Source organism: Acanthisitta chloris, unplaced genomic scaffold (genome assembly GCF_000695815.1).
Source record: "Acanthisitta chloris isolate BGI_N310 unplaced genomic scaffold, ASM69581v1 scaffold4606, whole genome shotgun sequence".
Taxonomy (NCBI): Eukaryota; Metazoa; Chordata; class Aves; order Passeriformes; family Acanthisittidae; genus Acanthisitta; species Acanthisitta chloris.
Window position 1 is genome coordinate 4,006 of NW_008676339.1, and position 20,045 is coordinate 24,050.

Genomic DNA, 20,045 nt, shown 5'->3' on the forward strand with positions numbered 1-20,045 from the left:
AATCTTGAAGCACAACCAAGAAAAGGAAGAACCCGTTGATCTCTCAGGGGTAGGTAGACAAACCGTAGCACCTTCTTCACTGCTTAATACATTGATCTCTTTACTCAGGTAAGGTAAGCTTTACCTGCAGCCAAGAGCAGAAGGGATGAAAAAGTACTTGAGATGCTAAAAAATCATGAAGTATTTTTCTTGCTATATCTGGGCATGGCTGTCTTTTGGGACTCAGATGGTTCTGCTTCAATCTGTTGGACTCAAGGACTTTTTGATACACTGGTTTAATGGTTTTTCAGAACTCTTCAAATGTGTGATGTGTTATATCAGACCTGGTGCAGGAACTGTTTTGCATAAGAACAGTTATATAGGGCAAGACGCAGTTTTAAAATTTTCTCTAGCCTTTTCTAAATGTAAGCCTTTCTTCTCTTGCAGGTCAGGAAAAAAGCATGCAGAAGAAGTAGAAGAGTAAGTTCCCATTGTTGCTGAGACTTCTTCCACACCCTTTCTATCTGATCTCACAGAGAAGGGACATGTGCCCCTAACCACCAGTACACCAAGATCTGAAACTTGGGAAGGGTACAGAGCCTGATAGGAATTCATGTCATGTGTCCCGGGATGGGGCAGGGCTGGTAATTCTACAGTTCCCTGGATATGGAGTAGGTGATGTCACTCCCATATAACAGAAAGAAGGAAAATTAGAAGGCAGTTGGTTTCCTCCCAGACCCAACCCAGGCCCTACTGCCTGCAGCCTGGGGGTTTGTCTTAGGCACAAGGTATCTTGCTTAAGCACCCTAGGCTGAGATTTCTGCTGAGCTCAGCAATGGGGGGTATGGAAGATCAGTCTGCAGGCTAAGCATACCTGGAAACTCTCCCTGTGACAGGCCATGAGGTTTGTGGGGAGGAAGGGGGCACAACATGATGCTTTTCTGGGCTTGAAATTGAAATTTTTTTGTGTGTTTTGCTGCAGTCATCGTCTCAGACAGCAGAGCCTGGAGGCACCAGATGATGGAGGAGGTAAGTTATCACCTACTTGACTGCAAGAAGTGCCTTCGTGTGTGTCTGAGGGCTCTCCAGTAAAGTGTGCAGAGGCATCTTGTAAGAAATCGGAAGGAAATGAACCAATCTGGGGGTAAACAAATGTGGGAGCTGCTTAGGTCTTCCCAGCTACTGAATGAGGGAGAGAGAGCAAAGGAGATGGAGAGGAGGATGAGGAAGTGAACCTGTAGTCTAACTCTGATTCTTCATGAAGACAGAATTAGGAAGGACCTTGGAAAGAAGGAAAGTGTAGAGGGCATACTTCTCTCTGTGACTACTTTCACATGGAGAATAGTGGACAGGAGCAAAAAGAGAGCTAAAAGCACAATAAAAGGTTAAGAACAGGGAGAGAAGTCACTGCTGTCCCATGGTTTAGGAGATAGTATACTTTACTTAAAGCTTCTCTCATGTTTTATGGCAACATCCTTGTGTTGTTCCCATCAGGACAAGTGACTGCACCACTCTCCTGGGGTCTCTATCATGATGGAATTCGTATTTTAAAAAATCTGCTTGCTCTAACCCAAGATCATAGATCATAAGCTAACATAAGCACTGGTGGGTAATCCCATCTCATGCCTGGACAGGCTGCTGTGAAATCTACTGGACTCCTGACTTAGCATTAGTTTTCTTTATAATGTATATCACCTGCTCTTCTAGGACTGGATGAGTCAAGAGAATCTCAGGAAAAATCCGCAGTATGAATTTCAAGACAAGCACTAGAGAACTGTGAGGGGCATAGAAATTCATTAAAGTCTCTAGGAGCTACCTTATTTTTCAAGGGATAAGAATTTTAGACAGTGGATAAAAAGTTGCATCTGTAAAATATCACCAAGCATCAGAAGAATTACGTGGAGTCACAAAGGATCAGAAATCAGTATGGTTAATGAGATTAAATGAAGACTTATTTGGGTCTTTCAGACAGATTAAGCATTGCAACATATGACTGCCAGAAGTGGCACCTTTATAGCATTGGCATCTTCAGAACAGACTAAATTTTCCCCCTGGGAAGTTTCTTGGGTTTCTTAAATTTCAGCATATGTCACTGAGGCTGATAGTCTGTTCTGAGCATCTCTTTGACTGTTTGCATATGTGCTGTCCTTCTTGTTGAACCTTGGTCATGTACTCGGAGTATAATAACTGTCTTTGCTAACCAGGCATAAAAATGCTTGTCATGTGTTTGCAGCATGTGACTTTCAGCACTCCAAGACCTTGGATAATAAATACAGAATAGAATTGATGCAGAGTGTGGTATAAAGACCTGTCAAATCCTAATACACTGCACTTATTTATCTGTGCCTAACCTATGGTTAACAGTTGAATTTGGATTGTCTGCAAACTAAAGTTCAGCTTTGGATTAAATCTGTTTGTTAGAAGAAAGATCCTACAAAGCTGGTATGGTTCCTTCCCAGGCAGTTTCTGGTACAGTCAGATACATTGAGTTGTGGATCTAATTTGCATATGGAAAATTTCTAAATGGATCACTGCATTGCATGCTTGTGGTTGTATTTCTACGGGGAGTTTAAACAAGCTATTCTGGGAGAGGAGTTTTCTGTGTGGGCTGAGCAATTGCAGTGAAGAAAAGTGACACAGAAAAACTGCCTACTGTAGAAGGCAGGGTACAGCATGCAGTGGCTGTGGCTGTGCAGTAAACTGAGCTGTATCAGCCTCCCCTCTGCATAGAACTGCACTTGAGTTTGTGTCTTTAACTGTAACAGTAAAGCTCAGACTCTAAACACACAAAGATCAAGCGATTGGTGTATGGATCCCCAAGGATGGGTCACGGTTATTTTGTGCTGCATAATGTGTGAGCTTGTATACCTTAATATGAACAGGCACAGTTGCGTAATGATTGCTGCTGTCAACCAATACATTTGGATTGCCTTCCTTTAACCTATTAGAAAGCTGAGCTGTACCATTCCATTAACATTGTTCGTCCCCCATCCAACCTTTTCATTAGAAGAATGAAGGACAAAACTACACGCCCTTAAAGAGGTATGGTGAATTTGAAATGTGCTCAGTTGTGGTCATTTATACATTGCTAACACCCAGAGACTTAGAACTTGGAGTCCACTTGAGAAAGTGTTAAAAAAGCATAGGGCCTGAAGAGGGCCCAGTTTGGCATGAGGAGAACGGAGGGAAGGTTGTACAGCCAAGTGGAGACTTTGGGCTTGATATGCCTTGTAGTTTCAGAAGTAAAAGTAGCATTCTTTCACTGCTCCTGGCCTGTGTATGAAATAGCATCTGATTCCTCATCAACCTGGGAGTTTGGGAGAAAAGGACAGACACTTCACAGACTATGTGGAATCACTGAAATAATATGGGAGATTTTAAGTGGGTGGACCAGACAGGGACATGCATGGAATGATCTGCAGTTTCAGCCATTTGTTACAGTTGAACACAGAAACCCAGAGGTTGCAAGTCATCCATACTATACAATACAAACCCTTGAGATACTAGCACGGAAGCACCTTAGCTCAGGTCATGCTCAGAATTCATTTTCTCTGTTTCATATTTCTCTTTCATAGGTGCTAGTCCAGGACAAGGGAGACACTTTAAAGAGGAACCAGTATTGAGTTATAGAAAAGCAAAGACTTGTGCTTGACTAAAAGCACCATTTGCTCCTGTAAAACTGCAGGCTGGAAAGACTGTTTTGAAAAAGTGCAGTATCTCTCCGAAAGTAGCTCAGGAGCATCTAGCTGATGGATATTGGGGCTTCCTACAGCACCCACTGTGAACTTAGTGTCCATCCTCCTGCACACATGCTGGTACATGCCAGTACACAGGCATAGCAAATGGGTACCATGCCTTTGTTAGGTGGGTATGCCTCACTAGACTTTGTCATGGGGGTGTTAGGTTCACTGCATGGTGAGGATTTAATGCATCATAACTTGAGGAATAATAAACCTTCACAAGCAGCACAAAAGTGTTTAATTCCTAAAGGACAGACCTAGTTGAGTCACTTTTGGCCAGGGGCAATTGGGGGCTTAATACTGTGTATGTAGCAATCTGGGCAATCTGGGAGAGAGGAGTTTGAGGGTAATTGCTCAATTTTCTGTCCATGTCAACAGGGGAAATGAGCAGCAGTGACTGAGCTCTGTACAGCAGGGAAACTGCATGAGATGTGAGATGTGAGATGTGAGCTGTGAGACTATCGGTGGAATTTAAAAGGTGCTATCTGCAGAGCACTGCTTCCTTTTCTGTAGCAGCCAAGAGCTTCTGCCAAATGCAGGCTATTCTTTGTCATGAAGTGGGAGTGAAGTCAGAACAACCAAGCTCATGCTGAAGGGCTTTCCCCTCCCTTTGCTCTTTTCTCCAGCAAGGCATGGAGGGCTTTACTCTGTCTCTTGGGCATGCAGCTACAAAGGGCAGTTTCCTGTTGGGGTAAGACATGCTGGCATTCCTCCCCCCCCCAGCAATCTGCTTTGTCCTGGCTAGAGGTTTCTCTGTCATTTCTTTCTTGTCCACCAGTTCTGCACTGCTGAGTTGCACTCCCCCAAATACCTATCTCCTCACAACATTGCCCTTGGGTTTTTCTTCTTCGCACTCTACCGGGGCTTGAAAGCTAGGGTTGTTATCTCTCTCCCAGCTATTCTTCCCCCATAGAATATTGCCCCATCTTCAGAACTCCCTTCCCACCTTCTCTCTGCTACCCTTAGGATGCATAGCTCCTAGAACAAGGCTTTTCTTGGAGGACTAGGGTGTGATGTGTGATTCTCTGCAGGAACAACAGCTTGTTATTTTAAAGCAGATAGTGTGTGTGAATGAGACAGCTGATTGAAATGAAAACCTGACTATGCTACACAGACAACCCAAACATGACCTGCAGGTGAGGAAAGCTGCCAGGAGACAGTCACTAGATCTCTGCCCTCAAGGCAAAACCCATTCCTGCCTGCTGGGAAGCTTTCTCAAGGAAGCAGAGCTGACGATTAGACCTCTCTATGCAATGTCAAACCTCTAGAAGGACTTTCTACCCTTCTGGCATGTGCCAGCAGCTCCTTTGCATTTGAACAGGCTGGGAGTCCAGGCTCTGTGCATTACAGAGGAGGAAGTGGGCATATGCCATGGTCCCCACATCCTTCTGGGGAGTGATGTCTGTCTGTCAGGTGAGACACCTGTAATTCACAGCCGTAATATATTGAACACCTCTTGAGCTGCATGTGAGTATGCACCAATGATGAAATTGCTCCAGAGCTGAGAATAGAGCATGGTGAGGGTTACTGTCAGCTCTGTCATTCCTGGTGAATTTTGCCAGTTGCTTCCCTGGTGAGCTGCTGTTTTCACAAGCACACCAAGTGCTGGTGGATTCCAGGGGCCATGGGCTCTAGGAACAGCTGCACTGGCTGAGCATGAGGGTAAGGAGGGGGAGGAATTTGCAGTAACAGCCAGGGATATGGCCAGTGGGTACTTCATAGGCTCAGGAGACAGTGATGGAGTGATTTAGGGAGAGCTAAATGGCTGAAAAGTTCTGAGCATCAGTGAAATGGAGACAGGGTGATAAACAATGGTGTTTTGGAAGTGGTATGAACGGGCTGAAGAGAAGGTCCTGGGACAGAGAGTGACAGTGACTGTCGAGTGTCTGGAATTCTGCATTGTGACTTTGTGTGTGGCTCTGTCAACACACCACAGTCCTTCCCTTGGCTGCTCCCCTAGTGCTGTACGCTGAGTCTCTGTGCAAAGTCACTGAAGGGCAGACTCAGCCCAACCTGATGGTTTCCAATGAAATGTTGGTCTAGGCCAGTATGAAGTCCTCCAGTGACTGCTGGCATTGTGATCGAGAGCCTCTGGTGTCCAAGGAAAGCTCCCTCCTAAAAGCCACAGTGGGCAGGTGGGAGCAGAGAAATCATCCCAAGAGATATGTCTGAAGTTCTATTTGAAGTGGCAGACCACTGTCCAAGAGGCAGTGGGCAGCTTAATTGCAAGGGAGCACACCCAGCTTGTTGGGAGCTGAAAATGGCAGTTTGGGTAAGCGTCTTCCATTGCTAAATTCTGCTATATGGTTGATACAGTCATATTGGGTCTGTGATTGCTGAGTCCATAAGTGTAGTTGACGGACTAGGTTTACCTAAAATACCCTTTAAGAAAAAGCTCTTGAAAGATGATTACAGAATTGAGACACCATCATTTAAAACTGCCTGAGGCAAACTCCTTTGAAAATTGCAGCAGTGGAGGGACAGAGAGAGAACCGCGTAGCCCTTGATTGTAGTGTCGTTCCCTCAGGACCCGTCCCCCCTCCTCCTCAGTTTCTCATCTGATATGAGAGAGAGTAGCAGTAAGATTCCTCATCTGTCTTATGAAAATCTGATTCTGAGTGGCTCTGATCAAACCTGGCTGGCTGTCAGCAGCGGTGGCCTTGTGTGGAGGGAGGGAGGCTTCTGAGGAGTCGCTGGATGTGGAAGTGTCATGGGTGCTGCCGATCAAAGAGGCATTTTTTAATAAATATATATATGAAAAAATAAAAATCCTAAGGATTTAGCATAAAAGAAATGTAGTTTGTCTTGTTTTTCCAGTGTAACATGAAGAGGATGAAATAGAATCACACACGCCTGCTCCTGAGCATACTTCCACAGGAGCATCCTGAGAAGCTGCTTTCCCTGCCCCAGTAATGCTCTAATGCAAAATCACTCATCTCCAGCATTGTTGAAGAGGGTTTTGTGTTTCTGAGTTCACCAGACCCTCCCAGGGCACCTCATGCCTTCTCATCTGCTGCCCCACTACCTTCTGAGTATGTTTTGGCAGGGGAATACTGCAAAGGAACAGGGAAGAGCCTTTGAAAAGAGGAAAACAGATGTTACTGGGAAAGAGGGCAGGGTGCTGTTGGTAAGGCTAGGAGCTGTGTTACCACTCTAAATGCTGATAGCTTCGGGAATGTGGACTCCAGATCTTGGGCCTGCCCTCCAGTCTCTCCTATCTTCTGCTGCTGGTGAACAAACTTCAGCATTAAGAGATTCCTCACCTTTAAAGCCATCAGTGTCTGTTCCTACTTCTTGCACAATGCAAGACTGCTGGTGAAGCCCTGCACTGAGCCCAGTGACTCGGCTGACAGGGCTGTTCTGTGCCCTGTCTCTCCTTGCACTTCACAGGGATTGAAACTGGGCAGAGTCTTTGTGTCAGAGGCAACTTTGGAAAGTAGCAAATATGCCTGATGCCTGTCCCCAGCAAGCTGTCAGGTGTGGAAGAAGCCATGCCACACCAGGCATGGCTTGGTGGCTGTAAAACCACGATACTATTGAAGCAAGTAGTGTCTCGTGGACCACCTGACACCCCAGCCAGTCATCCATCTAGCTGAGGTGCAATATTATGTGAGGCAGATGCGTAATCTTTTAAGGCAAGGCTGTAGGGTCAGTACTGACCCTGCTGCATGACCTTCCCTGGATCCTGTGAATCCTCTGGCACCTGCTCATAGTGTGACTTTTCCAATCAGCTTGGCCAGGCTGTGCTGTTCCGATTCTCAGAAGGGTGCTCTGGGACATGGGACATTCAGGTTACCTTCTGCTTATCTCAGCTTGTAAGGCAGTGCCCTGCTGGCTGTGGTACTGCTGTGTTTCACTGCTGTTTTCATGTTCCTGCTGGCTGATCAGGCAGGTATGCTGTTCTGTATTGGCCTACTAATAGGGCAGTTTCAGTCAGGGAAAGGCATCCCTATGAAATTAATGTCCAAGCATCCAAAGAAATGTTCTTCATCCTCTCCAGTTGCTTTCTGTTCTCCTGAGAAAGCTTCCAAGAGGCTTCAAGCTTGTTTGCGTGTTCAGCAGAAGCTGTGTTCCTTGTTCTCTATGTTTTTTGAAGATTTTTGCCTGTTGCTTTCCACTTTTTTCTTTTTTTTTTTAAAATTCTTCATTTTTCCACTTAGAGAGAAAAATTATTTATTGCATTGAGATGCACTAATTAAAGCCATTTTCTGGTATTTGGTTACTGAAGTGTTTGATGTCTCTCTGACAAGACCATGAAATGCACAGAGTGTCCACAGGGACAGAATTTGCTGAACACGGTGCTTTGTAAATGAGGGGACACAGTGTCGCAGCAGCTCATGAATATGAAACGCCCATGATGCTACCTCAGTGGACTTGGGAACACAGATGAATCCTGTCATGTGCTAAATGAGACCAATTTCTTTCACTTAACTTCATCTTCAATCAGACCTTCCATTTGCCTGTTTAAAATTCCCCAAACGTGTTGCAGAAGGTAACAGCATTCAGTAAAACAAAGTTTTGCAGCAGCAGAGATATTATAATTATTTCAGTTTTACATTTTATGAGCAAGCGACTTAAACTAAAGTTAGTTTCATTCTTATACCTGCTTGGTGACAGGGGAGTGCTAGCTCCAAAGCCACTGCCCCCTTTGTGTTCCCTGAATATGGTGGTGTGTGGGCAGGGAGGGCAGCACAGTCCCAGTCACAAGAGTGTCCATCCGGAACTGGCCTTTGAAACACACACCCAGTTGGGGGAAGTGAATCAGACTACGTGAGATGGAGTCTTTTTTTTTTTTTTTTTTTTTTTTTTTTTTTTTTTTTTTTTTTTTTTTTTTTTTTTTTTTTTTTTTTCCCCCTTTTTTTTTCTCTTTTAAAGCAGCTCAGGGAGGAAGCAGCTGACTAACTGCAGGCCTGACCTGGGACAGGGTTTCTAGATCCAGCTTTGCCACTGACTTATTGCCTGACTTGCAACAGATTCTGTTTGTCCCCATTTATGTGGTGTCTCTAACAGAGAACTTAGTTCTTTGGGGCAGGGACCAGATCTTACTGTGAATTTGCAGCATTTTAAGAGATCCAGCCTGCAGGTGTTGCTACTAAACCAAAAATCAGCCCTGCCTGGGAGGGGAAGTGCAATTCACCAACTTGCAGGAGCAGCCTGGTATTAAGTTGGTGTATGTGCTTCCACCTCCTGCTTGTTGCTTTCTGTGGTTGTTTTCTTCACCTGTCAGTAAGTAATTTGCTAAGAGGTAGAAAAAGTGATGATTACTGCATGTACTCTAATATGAACACATGAAGCCCTCATTTCTTTATGACTTAAAAAGCTGCTGTTCCTTCGCTATCTGCATGTACCATGGGTCACCCTCAGACTTTCCATCTTTTCCTCCTACCATTCATACACTTCTGCACCAAAACCACGGGTTTATGGAAAATTATCTGAAGCCCCTACATTGAACAGGAGAGGAAAAATGTAGGTCACAGAGCAAAGTACACAGAGTGGGGGTTTGTAAGTAACCTTGTTGTTGGAAAAAGCTGCAGTGTGAAACTGGGAGGACATGGTCCTGTGCACGTTTCAGCATGTACTAATGTTATACAAAAAGCCTCCACTACAACTAACAGCAATAATAAACCTAGAGCATGTGCCTACTCTCTTGCAGCACAATAGCCCATGTGCTTCTTTCCCCTGCAGCTGACACAGTGCCATGGCTGGCTGTGTTACCAGAGTTTATGGGAAAGAAAGATGTGAGTCCCAGGAAGAGCAACAAAAACAATTAGGCAGCTGGAGACTGAGTGAAGGGAAAGGTTGAGTCCTTGGTGATAAAGTGAGAACTGAGACACTTTGCAGACTGTGCAGAGAGAGAAGGGAAAGGGATTGTGGAAGTGGCACCATGGGAATTGGCAGAGGGAAGAAGAAATCATGAGTAACAAGTGAAATAAAGACCCAAATACTTCAGGGCTGATTTGCCACTGATAGCAGGTAACCCAGGGAGTTGATATTTTTTCAGAATTTGCAACATTTCTGTTCTGTTTCCTGTCAGTCTCTGACAGTACTAAAGGGCACTGCTTCTGCCTAGAAATGGGCAAGGCATCCACACTTTGCAGTGAGAACAAGTGTGCATTGGCCTTTGTTGGAGGTGCTGGCAGGAGCCCCCAGAGCATCTCTAGCTCTTCTATCTGAAATATTTTCAAAATGTCTATAAAATATTGTAGCCTTGAATTTCTTTTGGAAAGAATTTATACGCAATCGCCTGGATTTTGCTAATACAGAGTGGAGGTCACGCTCTGCAAGGGGTTTAGAAATCTCTCTTAGAATTCAATGGCAATGAGGTAAAATCAGCACTGGAGAACCCAAAAGTTTTTGGGAGCCTGCAAAATGGAAGGGACATCACTGATCCAGGCTCTAAGTTTAAAGCGTTTTCTAGTGCAAAATAGACATCAACAAAAACAAAAGGGGAGACTCCAGAAATAGCTGCCAAAAAGAGCACCAAGTGAAGAAACTCAGTTTGCTGCAAACACCTTCCACATTTCTGCTGTCAAAAGAGGATAAAAATCTGACCATTTCCTGCTACAAGGAATGTGCTCCATGGGCGAAGAGGAGCTCTGTTCCCAGGTAGTTCTTCATTTAGTTGTGTTTGCTGAGAAACATTCATAGTCTTCTGCTGAAAAGGATAAATTGGGTCAGGAGGGATTAGATAGTTTCTCATTCCCATGCTCATTTGCCTGGACTTAAGAAGGCACCTCTGAACAGGGCTTCGCTCCCTGCCTTGGACCAGTATCACCAGTCTGTTCCTTCCTTGGTATTTGTTGCTTATACAGGGACTTTCTGTTGTAACTGAGCAGGTTTTACCAGCTGTCTTCATAGGACAATCTGTCTGTTCATGGAGGTGTTTTTGTCCCATAATTGCATTTTGCTACAAGTTTTACCAAGAGCTGGGAGCCCCTCAGGGAAGAGTCAGCAGGATAGCAGCTTCTGTTGGGTATTGCCCCTACAAGCAGAGGGGAGGAGATCTACCCCAAATGCCCGGCAATGCACAGGTGAGGCATTATTTGCATGTGCCTCCTCTGCCTCAGGGCAGCTGTTGCTGCAGTTTCCCTTTAAATGTCTTTGGGAAGTTTGCTGAAATTGGAGAGCTGCTTTGTAGGCACCTGCTCTTTGGGTGGCTGGGGAGCTAGAAGGCACAGCTCTGCTGAGGCTGGCCAAGCTGTCACTCCTTTCGCAGTGGCCAGGCTCTCACGACAGCCCCTGTCCCACTCAGCCTTCCACCAGGCAGCCAATTAGCGAGAAATCCCACTGTGTGGCCAGCTCCGGACAGCCACCGCGCCAAGGCCCAGGCTGACCCGTGCCCTGCTGCAGCTGGGCCAGGGCTGCCTCCTAGCCAGCGAGTGGGGGGACGTGTGGTGGACGTTCACAAGGGGAGCGCTGAAAGCGTTGGCTTCTCAGGAAGACCCTGCCCAGAGCCCTCTGCACCATAGGTGGGAATGTCTCTCCAGCTCATGAATATTCATCTCAGCCTGGGTGGCAAAACAGGGCAAAGCCAGGCCCAGCCACCTGCTGCCATCCAGCAGTAGTGTGGCCACGCTGCGGGCAGAGCTGGGAGCAGCCTGCTTGCTCCAGTGCTGAGGGGGCTCTGCCTGCACACCGGGCAAGTGAAACCTGTTCCCTGAGCCAAACCACAAGCCTCTCCATGGTCTGTCAGGGCTCAGGGTCTCCAGCGAGCCTTTGTAGCCTTGAGTCTTTAAAGGAGCTCTGTGTTGGTGTACTCTGTTCTTGCTTTGTGCCTCCAGTTACTTTCCCTTCTCTTCTTCTCTCCCTTTTTTGCTCTCTCTGTCTCTAATGTTTTTCAGTACTTTGTCAAATCACAAACCATACAATACTCTCAGAGCTTTGCTCCTTTAGCAGGATTCAGTGTAAGTTCAGTGCTTCCTCCTCTCCTCAATTCTTTTGTTTCTAGCATCCTTTTTAGGTGGAGTAGCCATGGCCCTTGTGACCTTCAGCCATTCCAGGGTCACACTGGAAAATATGAAAAAGTTTGTGACAGTACAACTAGATGCATCTTCCCTAGTTTTGTTAAGGAAACGGGTGTCTGCTTGACTCCCGGTACACCCCACTCATCCGCAGTATGACCAGATTTCCTTACTGGTTCGACCCTAGGTTAGCAGAGTCTCAGTCATCAAGTTAGAATCATAGAATAGAATCATAGAGTCATCAAAGTTGGAGGAGACTTGTAAAATCATTGAGTCCAACATTAGCCTGCCACTCTGCTGTAACCCCTAAACACTAAACCATATCCTCCAGTGTCAGATCCAGATGCCTCTTAAACACTTCAAGGGATGGCGACTCCACCACCTCCCTGGGCAACCTATTCCAGTGCCTGACCACCCTAACAGGGAAATTTTTTTTCCTTAAATCTAATTTGAATCTCCCCTGTCTCAGCTTATGACTGTTCCCTCTAGTCCTCTCACTGCAGATATGGCAGAAGACCATCCCCTACCTCTCTACAACCCATTTTCAGGTAGTTGTAGAGAGCCCTGAGGTCACCCCTGAACTCTGAGGTCACCCCTGAGCTGCCTCTTCTCAAGGCTAAACAAACCCAACTCCCTCAGCTGTTCCTCATGTGACATGTTTTCCAGACCTTTTATGAGCCTTGTTGCCCTTTGATGGACTTGCTCTAGTGCCTCAATGTCCTTTTTTTAAATGAGGGGCCCAAAACTGGACACAGTACTCAAAGTGCGCCAAGTACAGGGGGATGATCACTTCCCTAGTCCTGCTGGCCACACTATTCTTGACACAGGCCAAGATGCCATTGGTCTTCTTGGCCACTTGGGCACACTGTTGTGTATTGAACCGCTGTCCACCAGCACTCCCAAGTCCCTTTCTGACAAACAACTCTCCAGCCACTCTTGCCCCAGTGCTGCATGGGGTGTTGTGTTCCAAGGGCAGGACCCAGCACTTCACCTTATTGAACCTCATGCAGTTGTCCTCAGCCCACTGATCAAGTCAGTCCAGGTCTTTCTGTAGAGCTTTCTTACCCTCAGACAGATTGACACTCCTACCCAACTTAGTGGCATCAGCAAATTTATTGAAGGTGCACTCAATCCCTATGTCCAGATCATCCATAAAGATGTTAAATATGACTGGTCCCAAAACCGAGCCCTGGGGTACACCACTAGTGACTGCTGCCAATTGGATTCAGCTCCATTGCCCACAGCTCTCTGGGCCTGACCATCCAGCCAGTTTTTTACCCATCGAAGCGTCCACCCATCCAAGCCATGAGCAGCCATTTTTTCTAGAAGTATGCTGTGGGAGACAGTGTCAAATACCTTACTGAAATTCAGATAGACCATGTCCACAGCCTGCCCTTCATCCACTAAGTGGGTCACATTGACATAGAAGGAGATCGGGTTGATCGAGCAGCACCTTCCTTTCATAAATCCATGTTGGTTGGACTTGATCCCCTGGTTGCCCTGCATGTGCCATGTGATGGCACTCAGGATGATCTTCTCCATGACCTTGCCCAGAACTGAGGTTAGGCCTAACCCTGATCCTCCTTCCGACCCTTCTTACAGATGTGTGTCATGTTTGTCTCAGGCTTCCACCCAGTGCTCAATCAGCATTGCAATCTACATCTCAATCTGCAGCTTGAAAGCAGAGCCACCTGGACCATATGTATTCCTCAACAGTGCTTGTATCTGCTAGATCACCAGCACTTCCTTCCTCAGCCTTTGGGAAGGTCACAGATCTCTGCAGTTTGAGGCCCCACCAGCAGCTCCTTCAATGCATAGTTTTACACAGCTTCTCTCAGTTTCTGCCCCATATTTCATTTCTAACAGAGTCTAGGTGACTGGTGGCTGAGCAAATAACACATCTCATAACAAGCACGTTCTTGCCCGTTGGTGATGGCAAGTAAGCAGCAGGGTTTAGTGCTGCTGTCTTCTTTCAGCTTCAAGGGTGTGTTCAAATGTGTGTCCCATGGCCTATGGAGTCCTACCTGGACTAATCTGCTCCTCTTGCAAGATTTCTTGTGACCCCAAGCTTCAAAGTTTTATTGCCTTGTTTTAATATTAAACAATATATTCTTAATTATTGCTGGATAACTCTTTTGTGTTTCCTGATAATAAGAAACAGACTGTTTCATATCTGTGAAGCAAGGGAGCCTGTGTCTTCAATGAGAAGAGAGCACAGCACTCCCCACTTATTGCTGCTTTCTTGTGTTGCAGACATTCCTGTGATCCCTGACTTGGAGGAAGTCCAGGAGGAAGATCTGGCCATGCAAGTGGCAGCTCCCCCCAGGTAAGAGAACTGCCAGGTGCTCTTCAGGCTCTCATCAGCAGTGCAAAATGGCTAGTGAAATTAAACCCATCTTATCTCATGCTCTCTGGATGTCAGCAGCAGTGGCATTCAGAAGGATTTGGTTTTGTGGCAGCAGGGCTCCAAGCTGAACAGTGCAAACTTCTTTCTTATTACATAGAGAAAGCAATTACTGTGTATTCTCTCTCTCTCTCTAAAAAACCTACATTAGAATAACGTCTGACGTTGTAAAACCAAACTCTCAAAGGTGAGGAATTGCTTGATTTAAGGTTGCCTGTATAACCTCAGATACCTCCAGTACACATGCATTACCAGCAGGGCTCCAAGCTGAACAGTGCAAACTTCTTTCTTATTACATAGAGAAAGCAATTACTGTGTATTCTCTCTCTCTCTCTAAAAAACCTACATTAGAATAACGTCTGACGTTGTAAAACCAAACTCTCAAAGGTGAGGAATTGCTTGATTTAAGGTTGCCTGTATAACCTCAGATACCTCCAGTACACATGCATTACCACACACTCTTTGATTACGTGTGGTTGTAGGCTGCATTGCCCTCCACAGGATATCCTTCTTACTCAAGTGCATAGTTAATTTGCAAAGTACAATCCTTTTGTTTGAAGGTAATATCAGAGTAATCTTGGGGTTAGCTCAAGGGAGACCAGAAAGTTTTAAAAAATAAAAGTTTTGGGGGTTTTGTCTTAAACATATCAGGAAAGTCTTCTCTTCCCTGTTGGGCCTATTGCCAAGGTCACAGATTGGGATTTCCATTGACTCTTATTTGGAGGGGTGGGACATCTTACTCTCAACCACCAATGCTTCTCTCGCAAGTGTGGAGTAGTTATTGCAATTATATAGCTGTTAACAAAATTCACAGTTTATAGGATAAGTTTAAAATTACTGCCTCTCACTAGAGTTCATTTCTTTGTTTTCTTTCTTTTTTTTTAAAATAATGCCATCTGATCCTCCTGTATCCATAGTTTTCATGTGATAGAGGAGACAAATGATTTTCATGGACTAACACAAGCAAATTCAATTAATATAGGTCTTTTCTACAGTATTGCATTACCTGTGAAGGCAAGTGTGGTACGACAGTATATCACCTCCATACACCATGTTTCTCTTGGAAGGCTACATTTGAAGAAATCATATTTGATAGCTCTGACTCAGCTCAGGCATGAAAATCACAAACTCCCTACTATTCTATAGCTTGTGTGGTGTTGTTCTCAGAGCCTCCTTCGCTATGGCACTGGGGCTGTTCAAATGCTCACTACAGTCCTCTTTTCTTTCTGGCCCTTGCAGATAGTCTATGGATCTTCTTTTTGGCGTGCCGGTTTCACTGAGGGAGCACGTGGTTGTTCCATGTTCTGTTTTCATGCACGTGCAGAACCTGGTACACAGATTTGTCAATGACTGTTCATTTGCTGAATAAGATGTGCTTCTGTCTGGGTACATCCATCTCAAGAGTCTACATGGGTGATGTGGACGCTCAAGATGGGTGTCACCAGACTACTGTCTGTGCCACCTTTCTCACATGTGCTTCCACACTTACCCAGGCTTTTTCTTTGACTCTTTCTGGTTGCAGTGTGCAAGTGAACCGAGTGCTGACCTACCATGACCTGGACAAAGATCTAATGAAGTATGCTGCCTTTCAGACTCTGGTAAGTGAATGTTGCTGTGGGGTGACCAGTGTGACTCCCTCTCCTTCCAGGTTCCCATCATCCTCCACAGTGATACTCAGCTGCACAAAACACACAGCCTTTCATCTGAACAACTTGCAGTCTGCCTGTAAGTCTGTTCCTCTCTGAGTGTGGCTTTTGTGCTCGATTGTGTCAGTAAATAGTGCGGGTACGGTATCAGCTGCTCAGATGAGTCTCCTGCTGTTGTCCTGCACAAAGTATATGACCCTTAAGAGGCAAATGTGCCTATTTCTAGCAATACCTACCTGGTGAAATGATGGTGTCCACTTTCTCAATGTCTGTAAGACTGTAACTCTGTGTTTGTTCTTAGGATGGGGAGGTAGACCTGAAGCTTCTCACCAAAGTTTTGGCTCCAGAGCATGAACTACGAGAGGTGAGTCTTTCTTTTGTGGAAACACGAATAAGGTAAAAGCTTCTTACGCATCTCAGACTGTAAGCTTTTGTTGGTGGGGTGGAGAAGAGAGGTGAGGAGGAGCTTGTCCAAGCTGTTGGAGGTTTGATTTCCCCAGCGGATGATTTTAAAGATATGTAATGTGCTTTCTTAGTGTGTTCATGGCATCATTATGATTGACCCCCTTCAGTATGAAGGAAGTAGTAAGGAAAATGGGAAGAGCCTAGTACTGTCACAGATCCCACCAAAAACAGTGCTGTGTTGCCACCATGAGCCACAGGTGGTTCTATAGAACAGTACAGAGGGACAAAGGCAGAAAGTATTTGGGGTTTGGGCAGAGAGGTTTTAAAGCAGGACAGAACAACCTCAATACAAGTGGGTGGGCAGGAGCTCAGGACTTGCAACAAAGGGTTTCTGCAGCTTTGAACTGCACATGCTTCAGCAGAAGTGCAGAAGGGTGAAAGATTTTTATGACTCTTCTTTACATCCTGCCTGGGAGTATCTTATATTAATGAATATAAAAAAAAATCTGTCCTTTATGGAATTTTGGAACATGAATAATTCTGTCAACATTTTAAAATTGTAGCAGGGATTCACATTTCATTCTGGCTAGTATTCCTGTTCTAGCCAACTGAATCTGAGACTTCCCTGGTCAGGGCAGTTGCCATTTAGTTTCTCTCTTTGCTATTCATCTTGAGTATCTAGCATTGTTCAGAGAACTTGGGGTGTTTCAGCATGTTTGCCTTTTTTCTCTTGGTAGGATGATGTCAGCTGGGATTGGGACCATCTCTTCACAGAGGTGTCCTCAGAACTACTGACTGAGTGGGACCTGGGACAGTCTGAGAGAGAGGACCACCTCAGTCTGCCCTAGAGCACTGGCACACTACACATCTCATATATGCATCTCCTGTAAATAGTTTAGCACTTTATTTTTTTATTCACTTGTTTGTATTTGAGAATTTATTTCAGACATGAAAATAAATAGGACCTTGCTTCATAGAAAACCTGTCTCATGAGAAGTTTTGGGTGTTTTGTAATAAGAATATTTGTTCTCAAAAAAAAGATTAAAAATTCTAAACACAGTAAAATATTTACTTATCAACAGTCACTCCACCTCAATAGCACCTTTACAGACAACTGCAGTGGTCGATCTTTACTCTGTGGAAACACATCCCCTCTGGAGTGAACTGTTTTACAGTGGGGTGTGGTTTGCAGTGATGGCTATCAGAGAAGCTTAGGCTTATACTAGGACGTCAAGGTTACCATCTTCATCACAACAGATGCCACAAATTGTCAGGATATGTGGTTCACATTTCATCCAGCAGCCTCCAGCCTTTCCCTGCTGGTTTAACATCTCTTCTGGAACATTACCCCTGTATTGACTCAGGAAGCAACATCACCTATTAAACTGCCAACACCACTTCTTACAGCAACTCTTTTTACCTTGAGGTTTCCCAGCTAAATTCTAACCAGGCTTATCCCCACTTGCCTTTCGCAATCACATGAAATCACAGCCTGAATGGAGATCACTTCAGGCAATAGGTAGTTTGCAAAGAAAATACTGTTTATTCCACACGTGTGAAAGAATGGAGCCTGCTGCTCTCAAACAAGGTAATTCCCTGGTGGGTGTCTCCTTGTAACCAAGTAACCCACTCTTATTGTCATCTAAAGAAAAACCCATTTCGCTGTTAATGCCTTGTCCCTGTAGAACCATGGTCATTATTTGCAGGAAACAGTAACATTACTTCCAAGCCAATGTCCTTCAAAGCCATGTCCTGTTGGAGAATCTTGCTGTTTACTTCTGGGGGGCAGTGCAGGTGCTGGGAGGAAGGCTTGCTGTGCTGCTTTTCTTAGCTTCATTGGTTGGTTTAATAGGACACTGCATTCCCACTTTAGTACTGACAGGAGGACAGGTCAAGTAACTCACTGTGAATTCAGAACTCTGCAGAACTTCAGATCAGAGTTGATATCAGCAAACAACTTTTCCAACAAGAGAGAATCAGTTGGGTCCCAGTCTGGGGCCACAAAAATAAAGGGAGGCTTACTTGATTTGAGGAGACACTAAGTTTTTTACAAGCAAGAAATTGATCATGTAACCAGAAAAATGAGGTGAGCTAGAAGCTTGGGAGGCCAGTGTATGGAGGATAATCTGAAAGTCTTTCCCTGAGCCGAGAAACCTGTTTTGGTAAGAACAGAAACTTCCCAACTGAGCTAGCATCTCTTTTTCTATGACACCTATGGTTCTTGGCCAAAGAGAATTTAGAATGCTTCCTACATTCCAGGACAAAGGAATTAAATCCAGCAAACTAAAATAGCTTAGTAAATCATACAAACTCAGCAAGCCAGTCTGAGAGCTAAAAAAAGGGTGCTGTTGGCAACCCACCTCTGGCCTGGGGCCCTAGGCAGGGATACTCTGGGGTGAGGGGCAGGTGAGTATGGGCCAGGCCTGTGCCCAGTCTGGGACCTTGGGAGCTCAGCAAATACCTGGACAGAGTTTGAGAGCAGGGCTTGAAAAAAAATGACAGCCTCATCTATTTTAAGGCAGGGATAGGTAGCTTTGATTGTTTAGTTTGACCTGCTATAATACAAACCATGGCAGAGTCTGGTGAGATGTGGTTGAGCTTTGCCTGTCTTTTAGAAAGGCAGACAGTATATTAGAAACTCTTCCCTGGTTAGTTTTTTAATGATAATTGCCTTTATGGTTTAAAATCTGCTTTATTTCTAGACTCAGCTTCTGAGTTTCTTCTTCTGTTCCCTGAGCCTGTTTGCTTTCACCTTTCCAATTAAGCTGTGCTGTCAGATATTTTCTCCTTGCTTCAGTATTTATGTGCACTGTGATCAAGTTGTCTCTTTAATTTCCTTCAATAAACTTAATAGACTGAGACTTGTTTCCATGTCTTTTCAATTCCTTCCCCAGCTGGAGGAGGGGAGGTGGGTGTCTGGCTCCTGGCCTTCCTCCAGCAAGCTCTTCCCACCCACCTTCCTTCCACAGTTGTGTTTTGGTTGCAGTGCTGGGAAGATGACTGAGATCTGCTGTTTCTCCTTTCTCAAGTCCTGATGCTGTCAGAAGAGAACTAGTGCCTGTTACTGTCCATGTCAAAAAGAAATGATGAGCTGCTTTTGTATGCCCAGGCCAGCCCAGTGGTGATGCACGAGTGTGTATTGGCTGTAACAAAGCTGCCTCAGGAACCTGCATTTTTGACAAGCCCCGTGGAAAGAGGATGCAAAGAAGGTAATGGCAGGTGTAACTTGCTTGTAGCCTGCAAAGGTGTAGCTCTGGTTGAGCCGCGGGTGAGGTGAGAAGTGAGAACAGTTTTCTGAACAGTGCACTCAGTTTCTAGGAACTCAGGTCAGCCCTTGGGACTGTGCCTAGCCAAGGCATAGAGCAGTAATCCCTTGTTGGTCTCCATAGACCTGTATCACAGGGGGTAAAGCAACGTGCCTAGGCCTAGGGCCACACCACAAATCTTTGATAGAATCAGGGTTAGAAATGAGAAACCTTGAGTTCTCAATTCAATCATGGCTTTCATATACCTGGTGAGTGTGTTCCATCTTCAATTCAAAGATGGCAATTCAGTGCAGAAAACCTTATGTCCTGCTTACTTCTTGTACTGCTCTGTTCATACACTGTGGAGAAATAGCTGCAAACCTGTCAAAGTGTGTGTGTCAACAGCATGATATGTTGGCCTGATCTGGGGTCACTTGCTGGGATTCTGGATGGTTGTAAATACCTACCTGCAGATAGCCTCTTGCAGACTCAGAGCTCAAGAGAGCAATACTGGGCAAATGGTGAGCCTCATCACAGATAAAGTAAAAGAAGTGCATAAAGGAAAAATTAATTCTGGGTCCTACCAGTTTTAGGACTATCTGTTTCTGCTTGTAATAATACATATGCTATTTATAGACTGTCTTGGAGGAGATGCCTTACTAAAG

General features: G+C 45.1%; 1 protein-coding gene across 1 annotated transcript; it reads left to right on the forward strand.

The window, feature by feature from the left end:
- Positions 1–426: 426 nt before the first annotated feature.
- On the forward strand, positions 427–17,111 carry IFT43 (intraflagellar transport 43; the record flags this gene model as incomplete). The annotated part of the gene is made up of 6 exons (XM_009076087.1): positions 427–459; positions 962–1,008; positions 13,934–14,006; positions 15,607–15,682; positions 16,032–16,094; positions 16,873–17,111. Coding segments are annotated over 6 exons (403 nt in total), but the record flags the coding sequence as incomplete, so codon positions are not given.
- Positions 17,112–20,045: the final 2,934 nt, after the last annotated feature.